A 13,226-nucleotide genomic window follows, 5' to 3' on the forward strand; every position below is an offset into this window, starting at 1 on the left:
TGAAACACTAATGGAAATGAATTCTAAGAAGGAAGAAGCGAATCCATGGATTTTCGCTCTCCTTTTTTTCCCTCCAAAACTCTGATTTTGAGGGAATAGAAACTGATAACGGGGTTAAGTTTGGATTCGGTTATAACTTACCACGCCGTCAAAACTCCACGGTAACCGTTAAAAACTTTTTGTTTGTCATATTTTGATAATTTTCATTTATCTTAGGATAAATATAATTTTATTTTTTTTACTAATAGTAATAATTGTTATTATTTTAAATTATTTATTGTGACGACATTTTCATTTATTCAGGAAGTTTTAAATTGTTTTCTTTAGTGTATTTTAATTTTTCTTTTGCCTAACCTTGATGCTGAGAAAAGTGGTTAAGCTACCACACGCTTCTCAAAGAAGAATACTTCTAAATCTTTATTAAATGGTAATTTTCTTTCTTTCTTTCTTTTCTGAAATGGCAATACTTCTAACAAATACATACAATTTCCTCTCATCATCTGGTTTATGTATTGATTGTGTCTCGGATATATTCTCTTCAGTTGTTTTCCTTTGTGCACATCAGTTTTTGCCTTTCTCATATGCTGAACAAAGTTGAATTCACAAATCCTAAATCTATTGTGGGTTAGCATATGGCACGGTTGTAATTGTTCTTAGCAGCAGCAATTTCACTCTCACATATGTGTTTAAGGTTTGACAGTACTTATGTTTTGATTTATTTTATCCATTTGTCTCTCAACATGGAAGTTTTTATATTAGAAATGTAGAGCCATAGTATTTATGTATTTCGATTTTTTAAGTGCAGTTGTGTTTTAGTTAAAACGTTTGCTTAAAATAATGTCAACAAATAAAACAATGAAAGGAAAAACTATTTCTGCAGTATTACCAATTGAAACAATTTATTTCTTAATAATTAAGAGATTAACGTTAATGATACACTTTTTTACAACACATTTAATAATTAGTTAAATTTCATTAAAAACGATAAAAATATTGAAAATATATAGCTAACCTTTCTCTAATTACGCTTTTTATAAATTTAATTCTATAACACGTAAAAAAAACTATAAACAAATAATTTTTTTTGAAATATTGATATTTTGTTTTAAAATTAACAATAAAACAAGAAAAAGGCGAAGCCAAGAAGGGATGCTACCTAGAATAAAATTAGAATGAGTTAATAATATGTCAAAAGAAAATGTGAGAGGGGTTGATGAGTTGTCGCTGTTGCAGTCTCTGTAGATGTGCCGACATTTTCAAAAACAGTAAAAATATTTTTATTCAAAGTTTTTAATGACCAGAGAGCATGAAACACCATAGAACATGTCCTTGGGCCATTTTATCAATGGAGTGCTTTTTTCTTCTTCACCTTAATATAATCCATAATATCTTGATTAAGCAATCCTTTGAACATTTAAATATGTATTACTACTAATTAGTTCACTTTAACAAAATTTGTCTACCTCGGAAAGTGGTTAATCAAGGTGAATTCACTTTAATAAAATATATTAATTATAGGACCTAAGACCCAAGGGAACGTTCAACTTTCAAAGTAGGGATGTTATTTTAAAATCCAGAAAAGAAGGTCTCAAACAAAGATATTAATTATTTATTTCATTTCCTTTACATTAACGAATAATGCTGAGACCCATTAGTTGGCTTGGTTTGGTTTTTCCTTAGTCAAAATTCCATAATCACGGAAATTAAGGCTTAAGTGTTTGGGAGCTACTGTCTTGTCTTGCTGTTTAGTGCTATTAATTAAACGATTACAGCTAGAATTGAACTCTGAACAGTGCATTGTTAGTTAATGCAATCGACGCAAAAGCCGAATTAAAATTTGTCATTATCCAAATTCATGCTCACATGGTAGTAATATTTTTTACATTGTGATTTTTCTTAATTTAGTATTAACTTAAAGTTGGATTTTTTACAACTTATATTCAACTTAATTTTTTAACAATAATTATTATGATATTTACTTTTTAAAAACAGTTACATATTATATTTTTCAATATTTATTTTAAACGAATAATTTAATTTAGTGATACCTATGCAATGCTTAAGAAAATTACCCGTGTATAAAAAATTAGGAGAGATTTTTTCTGGATAAAAAATTATATCGAATGAAAATTTATTAAATTTGAAGGAGTATTAATGTAGTTTATCCTAAAATAAAGTAAAATAAAAATTAAACAAATTAACTTGTAATCGAAAAATGCTACCTGTGACAACGTATAAATTATCCTTTGATAGTATGTGAATTTACAATGATATATATTAATTTTAGTCCTATCGAATTTGACTTATAAATTTAAATACGTCATACTTTTGACTTTTTTCATTGTGTATTTTAATAATCATCACACTTTTTTTCAGTAAAAAATCTTAAAATATGTTCAAAATCTAAGTGCTTTTGTTTAAACTCTATGTTTTTATATAAAATTCAGTTCATTATTTGTTGAAATGATAAAATAATAAACAATGAACTTGAAATGATTATTTCAAAAACCGATTCAATTCAATTCAATTCACCGACAATCTTAAAATAAAATTTTAGAGAAAAAGGGTAATACAACACACTGCCTATGTATTATTAACTTTTATAATAGTAAATTTAATTTTTATATTTGTAATATATTTTTATTAGTTGATGAAAAAATGTCTTCGTATTAATGATGTATTAAAATTAAACAGTGTTTTTATTTCCCCTCTCTTTCTTTTCTGTTTATTCTTACCAAACAATGCATTATTGAGTGGTTGTGTAAAAGACACTTCCACCAACCTCACTCACTTTCCAACAAAAGCAATTTACGTTGTTTAAAGATTGCTTTTCCCTCAAAGCCAAGTCAATCGGCAATTGCAAAGGAAGAGAAACAACGTTTCATTGGTTTGAACACGTCAACTGCAACATTTGTTACCATTTTACTACGTTGTTTATCGAGTTTATCAAGAACAACGTTTATAAATTAAGTGCCTGGTTTAGTTTATTGTTAAAAAGTCAATTGTAATCTTTTACAAACACGTTTTTATTGTAATGTACGGTTAAATCTAATTTTAATGCACGTTTTAAATAAATATTTGTAAAAAAAAAAATATGTCTATAAATCTTCTTAATTCCTAAATAAATATGTTATTAAATAGTTTTTATATTGTTAAGATAACAAATATATTTGTATTTAGTATTTTATAAAATAGGGGAATGATATGTAAAAAGATAAAAGTTATAACAAAACTCATTTTAATTATATTTAATGGATAGAGTAACATTAACTAGTGTCCTTAAGACACGTGTTAAAGAACAAAAAATAATTATCGTATAAGATTATATTAAGAGTGTAGTATAAAATATATTGGATATACATTAATAATATTTTTATTTTTTAATCTCTAACTAACCAAAGCATCTACGACAACTTAATATTAACTTTGAAATAGATAGGCTTAAGTGGTTCGACAAATGTCAGAGATTAATAATAATTCTATATTTAGGAATTGGAAGTATTCCTACAAGAAATTAATGACGTGTTTGTGAATTTTTTAATTAGAATTGTATAATTTTATGTAATTTTAAAAAATAAAAACTATAAAACATTAAATTAAAACAAACTTAATACATCAATATATTTATTTATTTTTACAAACATTATATAACTTTTAAAATTTAGAAATTAAACATTTATCATCATTTTTCTTTCCTTTCAAAATCAAACACCCAACATACCTTAAGAAAATCTAAACATGTATAATTTGAGCAAGTTTTTAAGCAAGTGCATGGAAAAGTTTTACCGAATTTTACATGTACCACTTAAACTTTAGTTTTTTCTTTTTACATTTTTTTATACACTTGTCTTATATACTCCACAAAAAAATTTGAAAAGAAAAATCTTATAAAGAATTATAATGTATACTTTTTAATAACATTGGTATTTATTTTATATATGTTTATTACATCATATCATTAAAAATGACACATATTTATTATCTTAGAAACATAAAAATATTTACTATTTTTATTTAACAATTAAGAATCTAAAATAATTATAATTAAAAGCTACAATGTCTCTGACTACGGCTACATGCATGTGCAATATTTTAATGGTGGGTTTGAAATTTTAAAGTGCATGTCATCGTTTAGCGTTGCCGTCATAGCGTCGGTTGAACGATGCTTAATTAAATAAGCAATGAATCAGTGATTTGTGGTTTGGTTGATATGAGAACAGTGAAAAAGTAAGAGACTCACATGACAAATGCCTCTCATTGCGGTGTTTCCTTATCTTTTAAGATTTTGAAGAATGTATGTGGTAGGTACTTAATACTCACTCGCTAAGACAAATCATAAACATAAACGTTCAATTATCTTCAAATATTAATAAAACCGTTTACTATTTTAAAACATTACCAAAACTTTTAAAACTCCCAAAAGTTTTAGAGCTTTCTTCTTTTATCAAAGACAGAAGAAGCAAAAAGTTACGTTAATTATGTTTTATTGTGATGAATTATACTGCCTCAAGGATATTTTGAGTCATCGTTACATGTCAGAATAATGTGAAATGAAATATATTTGAAAAATTAAATAAAATGGACACGAAGTTTAAAAAGTAGCTAATTTCATTTATTTTTTATATACAGTAGTAACTATATTTTTTTTACACTCAAATTTTTATATCTACCTTATACTTATCTTTATGACATTCATTATATATTATATATTTTTTATTTTTCATTCTACTCGAATAATAGACCCTTTCTCAAATAATCGTTGTTCAAGAGATATAAAAAGTAAAACCATTCGGAATTAAACAGTTTCTTTCCAATTTATGAAATGGAGCGTCGCACAAGTTTAATGACGTGATGACATTAATCAATTACCAAAATTAATTGGCATATGGGTTTTTAGTTTTTGTTTTCTGTAAAGTGAAATAGGATATGTCCTGATAATGTCCAGAATGATTTAATTTATCAATCATTATTAGTATCAAAGTTTGAATTTTTATGCCATTCTCCAATCATACCTTCTTTGTCTCCCAACACAAAATAAATGAGCTACGTACGAAGCCTTAAATTATTATATTCCCTTTTCCCATTTGCCATACCCTGTCCTGGTAAGGCAATCACATTGAGAAACTCGTTTTAAAATGTAAAAGTAGAGGCATATTTATTTTCAATTACAGTTAATTAAAAATATCATATTTTAGCAAAATCAAGGGCAATCGCAATATACTGTTTTTATACATTGTATTTATCTTTAAAGTTTAATAAACGAAAGTTATAAAATATTCTGAATAACAAAATAATTTTCTTAAAAGCAAACATTGTATTTTAAGGAAAAAATTCACAATAATAAATTACATATGCACTTCTTAGGTTTAATAAATTTATAATCGATTTTTTTAAAATTAGAAACAGACTTATATTAATAAGAAGGATATACTTTATGCCGTTAATAAACTGAGGAAAGTACGCGCAAAGTAAAACTAAGAGGAGTATTTGGTGTAGTTACATTAAATCTCAAAGAGTGTGAGTAAGTTTTATAAAAAAAAATTATATTATGGGATAATAATTTAGAAAATATGATTTCGATCAATTTAATTTATGAATTATAAAATTCAATTTTAATTCTTAAAATTATTAAAATATGACAATTTTAATTCTTAATGTCATTAAATAATGGTTATTACTGTCTTTAAAATTATAAAGAAATGATTGAAATGAATAATATTGATTAATTTTAGGAACTAAAATAATATCTCTTTTATAATTTTAAAAGCTAAACTAACCAATTTTAAAAATCATCTGGATGCAATGGTCAAGATTACGAAGTCATGCTAACAAATAGAATTATACATTGTTTATTCCAAAGAAGTGCATAGTAGTTTAGATAAGCTAAATACTTAATAAAGACAGATGAAAATAAAGTAACTTTAAATAGCTTTTTCCTTTACGAACATGGCTGTCATTCTTGTCTACAGCAAGATGTATCCTACGTACATATAGTGAGGAAAGCCAGCAGGCAGCTAAGAGAGGAACAAATGAGTGTGAAGAGAGAGAGCTGAAAGTGTTGTCGAGTCAGTGTGTATCAGACAAAAACAACACCAACATGGGAGGGGCTTCTGCCGATCTTCAACACCATGAGTCAGATATAGAACTCGCTGGTGCCGAAAGGATTACCATGAACAGCACCAAGTTAAGTGATTCAGAGTCACAAACTGGCACTGATATTGACCTTAACAGTCGCATCAAATCCCAGAATGAAGATGAACAACAACACTATGTTGAGGTCACCATGGACATCCAAGGTGGTTCTGTTGCCTTACACAGTGTTAAAACTGTTGCTGGCGTTGAAATGATGGAAGAGGAAGAGAAATTGGGTTTGATGGGCAAAAAGCTTGAGAAGAGAACCTCATTTGGTTCCTCAGTGGTTCAGAATGCTACTATTCGCATGAAACAGCTGAAGCGTTTGGCATCATTTTCCAAACCGGCACCAAAAAACTTCGAAAGGACCAAGTCTGCAGTGGGTCATGCTCTAACAGGACTCAAGTTTATCAGCAAGACTGATGTTGGTGCTGGATGGAGTGGGGTGGAGAAGCAGTTTGACAAGCTCACTGCTACCACTGATGGATATCTTTCTCGTGCTCTCTTTGCACAATGCATAGGTACCTCACCCTCTTGCTTTAAGTGACAGGAATATGAATATAGAGTAGTTTTTGAGTATATCATTGGATTTGATTGTAGGATTGAACAAGGAGTCTGAGGCTTATGCCGAAAAGCTTTTTGATACTCTTGCTCGGCAGAGGGGTATTCAGGGGGGTTCTATTAACAAGACCCAGTTGAGGGAATTCTGGGACCATATTTCTGACCAGAGTTTTGATACTAGGCTCAAAACATTCTTTGACATGTAATTCGTTGTTTTGGTTAATATAAACAATGAAGCATTTGTTTGAATTTCCCTGTAAGTACATATCACCATTCACCAATGTTATTTGGAATGCAGGGTTGATAAAGATGCAGATGGAAGAATCAACGAGGAAGAAATTAAAGAGGTACCCCATCATTAGTTCTGCACCACTAACTGTACGACTTTACTTTCCAAGTTTTGTTCAACAGACAAAACTAGTGTGAAATTGTTTTATCAGCAAAATTGCAAGTCTGCAATTTCCCTTCCATCAGATTAAGATCTTCCTTAATTATATGTGATGAATCCTGGTCTCAGATTATATGCCTGAGTGCCACTGCCAACAAGCTATCAAACATCCAGAAACAAGCAGAGGAATATGCGGCTTTGATCATGGAAGAACTGGACCCTGATGACACAGGATACATCATGGTAATTGAAATAGCCTACCCTGTGATCTCCAGATTGCAACAATTCCACTCACTACTATTGAATTCTCCACTCCGCCTAATTTCTTTAACCGCTTGGCTATATTTTATTGGGAAAACAGATAGACAACCTGGAGACCCTCTTATTGCATGGACCAGAGGAAACCACAAGAGGAGAAAGTAAGTACCTGAGCCAAATGCTAAGCCAAAGGCTTAAGCCTTCTTTTGTGGACAGTCCAATTATGAGATGGTGTAGAGATGCCAAGTACATCTTGCTGGACAATTGGCAAAGATCTTGGGTACTTGCACTGTGGATCGGTGTGATGTTAGGGCTATTTGCCTATAAATTCGTGCAGTATCGGAGAAGAGCTGCCTATGAGGTGATGGGCCATTGTGTTTGCATGGCAAAAGGTGCAGGTGAGACACTTAAATTGAACATGGCTCTTATCTTGTTACCTGTTTGCCGGAACACCATCACCTGGCTCAGGAACAAGACCAAGCTAGGTGTTGTAGTTCCTTTCGATGACAACCTCAACTTCCACAAGGTAGTTTTTACTTCTGGTTGCTCCTTCAGGAGTGACAAGAAAAGAGAACATCAATTTTAATTTATATGTTTGTTGGTTTCTATCAGCTTTCACAAGTCAATAAGGCATAAAAATTTTCAGGGGAATAAATTGGAGCAATTTTTTGTGTGCAGGTGATAGCAGTGGCAATAGCAATTGGGGTTGGTATACATGCTATCTACCATCTTACTTGTGATTTTCCTCGCCTTCTTCATGCAAGCGATGAAAAGTACAAGCTCATGAAACCCTTCTTCGGTGATAAACCGTCAAATTATTGGCATTTTGTCAAATCATGGGAAGGAGTAACTGGGATTATAATGGTTGTGCTGATGGCAATAGCCTTTACACTGGCCAATCCTAGGTTCAGGAGAGGCCGGGCCAAACTACCCAAACCCTTTAACAAATTCACAGGTTTCAATGCCTTTTGGTATTCCCATCACCTCTTCATCTTTGTCTATGCCATGTTGGTTGTGCATGGAATCAAACTTTACTTGACTAAGGAATGGTATAAGAAAACGGTTAGCACGTTCAGTTAACCCTTTTGCATATTTATGTAGTTATTTTGAGCTGAAAGATAATCGTTTCACATGCAATTAATATTTTGTGTTTTGTAGACTTGGATGTATCTTGCTGTTCCCATCACCATTTATGGCTTGGAAAGGCTGATTAGAGCACTCAGATCGAGCATCAAGTACGTCAAAATATTGAAGGTGAGTATCTACTAATTAAAAATCAATTATTGATATGCATATGTTTAAATCTAATCACATTTTCACTGCCAAATTTAAAGGTGACTCTTTACCCTGGAAATGTGTTGGCACTTCAAATGTCAAAGCCCCAGGGGTTTAGCTACAAGAGTGGACAATACATGTTTGTCAATTGTGCTGCCGTGTCTCCAGTTGAATGGTATGCATTTGAAGAAACTCCTCCTAAATGACATGTTGCGTCTAAATACCATCATATAACCCTGAGGTTCTGGAGCCTCCTCCACTTCTATATTTTTATTTCAGAGTATCTAATTCATACATATCATTGAATATGCATGCACAGGCATCCCTTTTCCATAACTTCCGCCCCTGATGATGATTACCTTAGCGTTCATATAAAAATACTTGGTGATTGGACTCGAAGTCTGAAAACTAAATTCTCACAGGTGAATTAATTTATATTACAATTATGTTAATTTCACTTTTAAGACCAATTTTAAACACACAAAAATAATAAAATTTTATTATATATATATATATATATATTCTACTTTTAATTGTTTAAAATTAGCCTGAGAGTTGAAGTTAAACGTTTTCCTTTATCTTATTATTAAAATGAGGGTTTCTTGTAATTAACAAGACTATATATTGCTTTGGTTTCTTTCAGGCGTGCCAGCAACCCCTCAATGGGCAAAGTGGACTTCTAAGAGCTGAATGCTTGAAGGGAGAAAATAGCCCAACGTAAGCCCTTCTTTTCTGAACTAGGGAAATTGTGTGATGGATATCTAACATGCAAAATCTAAAGTTACACTTCAAAAAGTTGGGGATAACATCAACATACAATGGGTTGTATGGATTTCACCGGTTACTCTAATCAAATCAACTATAAATACAATTAACAGAATGTTAATATACTTTAATTTGTTTTAAAATAATTATCATTTTAATAATTGACATAAAAATTTCACTTCTTTAATTAACTACTTATTAATTGAACTAACTATTTCTATTATATTAACTATTTTTGCTACGTAGTTTATTCTTTAATTCTTTTATTTATTTGTTCGAGAATGACAAGAAGTGAGATCCGTGTTGATAAACCTGGCTTCTAAAATAGGGGTTTAAATCTCCCCAGAAACCTACAACTATAGTTAGGAACTTAGGATGCTACTTAAGGACACGTGAGTGGAAATTAGTTTAACACTCACAGACAGCTGTGTACCAGATCTAGAAAAACCTTCCCCGAATTTTGACTTCAGTACAGAAAATTACAGATGCAGTAGTTGATGCCTGCGTCGATGGCCCAGCAAGTGGGTTTGAAATTAATTAACAAAACTTAAGCATAATATAGAACATGCCTGATGATTTCGGTTTGGTTATCGAGATTCCCAGGGCACCGTCTCACATGCTAAGGATTTATAATCAAATTTTATTGTCACTTGTGGGAAAAGGAGTGGTTGTCTGGACTTCCAATTAAAAAAGATTAGGGGTGATAAGGACTCCCATTGAAAATTTCTGCATGTAAGTAGTCATTCCAAGCATTTAATTAGAAGAGTTCATAAGGTATTAAAAATGTGGTTTTTTTTTAACATGTACAACAGATTAAAAAATATACTTTTAAAATGTATTAAAAATATATTAAAAATTATGGTGAAAAAATATTAATATATTTTTAAATAAAATTATTATTTTTATTCCTAACTAATATTCTAGTTACTTTCTAGAATATAAAAAAAAGGAATTTTACTATTATTAATCTTTAATTCATAAAAATTAAAAATAAAATAAAAGAAATAAATAACCCAAAAGAAATTTCACAGGTGGTGAGGATTGGAGCCGATCATATTATTCTTGCATAATAACAATAGCCGTTTAAATAAGAATTGAATGGATTGATTATAATCATGTGATAAATATATGCAGTACTTTTCCTAAAGTTCTGGTCGACGGTCCGTATGGAGCGCCAGCACAAGACTACAGGGAGTATGAGGTGGTTTTGCTGGTGGGGCTTGGAATAGGAGCTACACCAATGATAAGTATACTAAAGGACATGGTGAATAATTTTAAGGACATGGAAGAGGAGGAGGGGACCGCAATTGAAGAGGGAATTAGTGGGTCTGGTCGTGCCAAATCACCAACTATGGCCCAACAAAAAGGGCCCAGGTCCAATGACTTCAAGACACGGAGGGCATACTTTTACTGGGTAACTAGAGAGCAGGGTTCTTTTGACTGGTTTAAAGGGGTGATGAACGAAGTAGCAGAAGGGGACAGAAGGGGAGTGATTGAGCTCCATAGCTACTGCACCAGCGTCTACGAAGAGGGTGACGCTCGCTCTGCTCTTATTGCTATGTTGCAGTCTATAAACCATGCAAAGAATGGAGTGGACATCGTCTCTGGCACACGCGTCATGTCTCACTTTGCCAAACCCAACTGGCGCAGTGTGTACAAGCGCATTGCGCTTAATCATCCACATGCCCGAGTTGGTGAGTTCCCACTTCTTGAACTGACATTGCTTTTGTTTTTTCCATCAGTGGCGCAAAGTTAAAAACACTTCAATAATTGCTGATCAACGAGAATATGCTTTTATCAGAAGTTGCATATTATGATATTAGGATGACTATTGATTATTATTTTTTGCATGAAACAGTCTCTGTCAAAATGCTTTCGATCAATATCAATCTTTATGAATTTTGACGTGTTTCATTGAATTTAAGGCATATCATTGAATCGGAATAGATAGAGACAGCATGCTTTTATGTAATGCAGGGGTATTTTACTGTGGGCCATCAACCCTCACCCAAGTGCTTCGTCAGCTAGCATTGGATTTCTCACACAACACATCCACCAAGTACGATTTCCATAAAGAAAATTTCTGATAAGATGGGGGAAATATCGATAACAGGAGAAGCTGTGGAACAATCGAGTTGTCCACCTTGATCCCCAACTAGATGATTACATTGTTTGCATGTACTGCCCTTTTGTTGATAGCCTACAAATAAGTTTCTACATATGGTTGTTACTTGTGATGCCTTAGTAAAAGGACGAAGGCAAGCGGGGGCTAAACGGGTAAAAATGATGAGTTGGCCAATTGTAAAAGGTGTCGACGTCTGGTTGGATGCCCCCCGTCAATGTGTCTGCTGTCATCGTGACGATGTAAATTTAAGGAGAAATACCACAAGGGTTTTTATTTTTTTAATTCAATGATTAAAGACCTCAAACTTAATATTGTGTTATAAGTTTGGATAATTTTTTTAAAAAAATATGTAAATTATAAAAAAATATTCAAGAGTTAAGTGTGAAATGAGTTATAAATAATAAATATAAAATATTAGTTATAATAAATATATTTAAAAAATTTTAAAAACAAATCATTTAAATTTTTTTATTTTACATAAAATTTATCAAATTGAAATTTTTATAATATTTTAAATTATTCTATTCAAACACATCTTAAAATTTTATAATTTAATCTCTCTTCTCTTTTAGTTGATTGATTGCAAAATTTAGGAGATTATTTCATAAATAATATCCTTGATGAAATAACGGATAATGGGACACATAGATAAAAGTTAAAACTTAAATTTAAAAAATTAATTTATTAGATTAAAAATATTTAATAAAATTAGTTGTTGAATTAACTGATAAATATAAAATAACAAAAAATATCATTAATTTTTAATTTATAATTTAAAAATTGAAAATTGTATATTTTTAATAAATTATGAAATTTTAATTTTACCGTCATTCTAAATCAAATAAAATAAGATAATATAAATTAATTTATATTGTTATTTTGATTATTTTATAATATAAAAATCAAATTTAATAATCTTGCTATATTTGAATAAAATTTAATAAAGAAATCAATTTAAAAAAATTGAAAAATAAAAAAGTAAAGGTAGTATAATTTGAAGAATCAATGAGTTGAAATGAGGAATTATTAAAAAATAATAATTTTTTATTAAAATTTATGTTAATAATGCATTAATTTTTTTAAAAAAATATTGTCACATTTTTTAATATAAATTTTATTTTTATTCTTGGTTACCATCTTTTATTAATATAAAATAAGTAAATCTTTTAGTTGGCTATCTATTATTCTTACGACTTTTTTACTTCTAGTGTTCATCCCCGATATCCAGTTTCTATTTTTGTAAAAACATACGCCAACAATAATTAAACACGATCTAATTATCAAGTTAAGTAAAGTTAGTCATATGAATCACACAGGACAGTTGAATTTGATTAAAAATTAAATTATTATGAATATTATTAATTAAAAATATATTTAAATAATTTTATTTAATTTTTTTTATTTTTGCTCTATTTTTTTATCAAATTAAAAATTATGTTATTTATTATTTTTATTAGTCATTCAAAAAGTTTATTTGTATGTAACTAAATAATTTTAAATATTTTTTAATATTTTTAATTATAAATAATAATTTAATATTTTCATATTTACGATTATTTACAATTGAGTTCTTTTACACGACTATTTATCTACTTTAATATTTTTGTTTTTATTATTTTCATTTTTTTAAAAAATTACGTAACTAGTTGTATTATAATATGATAATTCTTAATTAAATAAATACTTTATGATCATAAATAATTTATAATATCTATTACTTAG

The 13,226-nt window shown here is 29.8% G+C and overlaps 1 protein-coding gene across 4 annotated transcripts; it reads left to right on the plus strand.

Annotated features, from left to right (window-relative positions):
* Positions 1-5,971: 5,971 nt before the first annotated feature.
* Positions 5,972-11,886, plus strand: LOC113853729 (respiratory burst oxidase homolog protein C). Of its 4 annotated transcripts, XM_027484300.1 has the most exons (14): positions 5,972-6,455; positions 6,513-6,653; positions 6,733-6,895; positions 6,992-7,040; positions 7,211-7,324; positions 7,443-7,865; positions 8,018-8,401; positions 8,498-8,593; positions 8,674-8,789; positions 8,934-9,036; positions 9,258-9,331; positions 10,514-10,710; positions 10,747-11,073; positions 11,357-11,785. In XM_027484300.1, exons 1-14 carry the CDS (start codon positions 6,098-6,100, stop codon positions 11,464-11,466), a joined length of 2,655 nt encoding a protein of 884 aa, XP_027340101.1. In that variant the 5' UTR covers positions 5,972-6,097; the 3' UTR covers positions 11,467-11,785. The 4 variants fall into 4 exon arrangements, with proteins under 4 accessions (XP_027340101.1, XP_027340099.1, XP_027340100.1 ...); XM_027484298.1 differs by having other exon boundaries at positions 5,972-6,653; positions 10,514-10,713; XM_027484299.1 differs by having other exon boundaries at positions 5,972-6,653; positions 10,514-10,705; positions 10,754-11,073.
* The last annotated feature ends 1,340 nt before the right edge of the window (positions 11,887-13,226 follow it).

Source organism: Abrus precatorius, unplaced genomic scaffold (assembly GCF_003935025.1).
Source record: "Abrus precatorius isolate BTA unplaced genomic scaffold, Abrus_2018 Scaffold11, whole genome shotgun sequence".
Lineage (NCBI taxonomy): Eukaryota > Viridiplantae > Streptophyta > Magnoliopsida > Fabales > Fabaceae > Abrus > Abrus precatorius.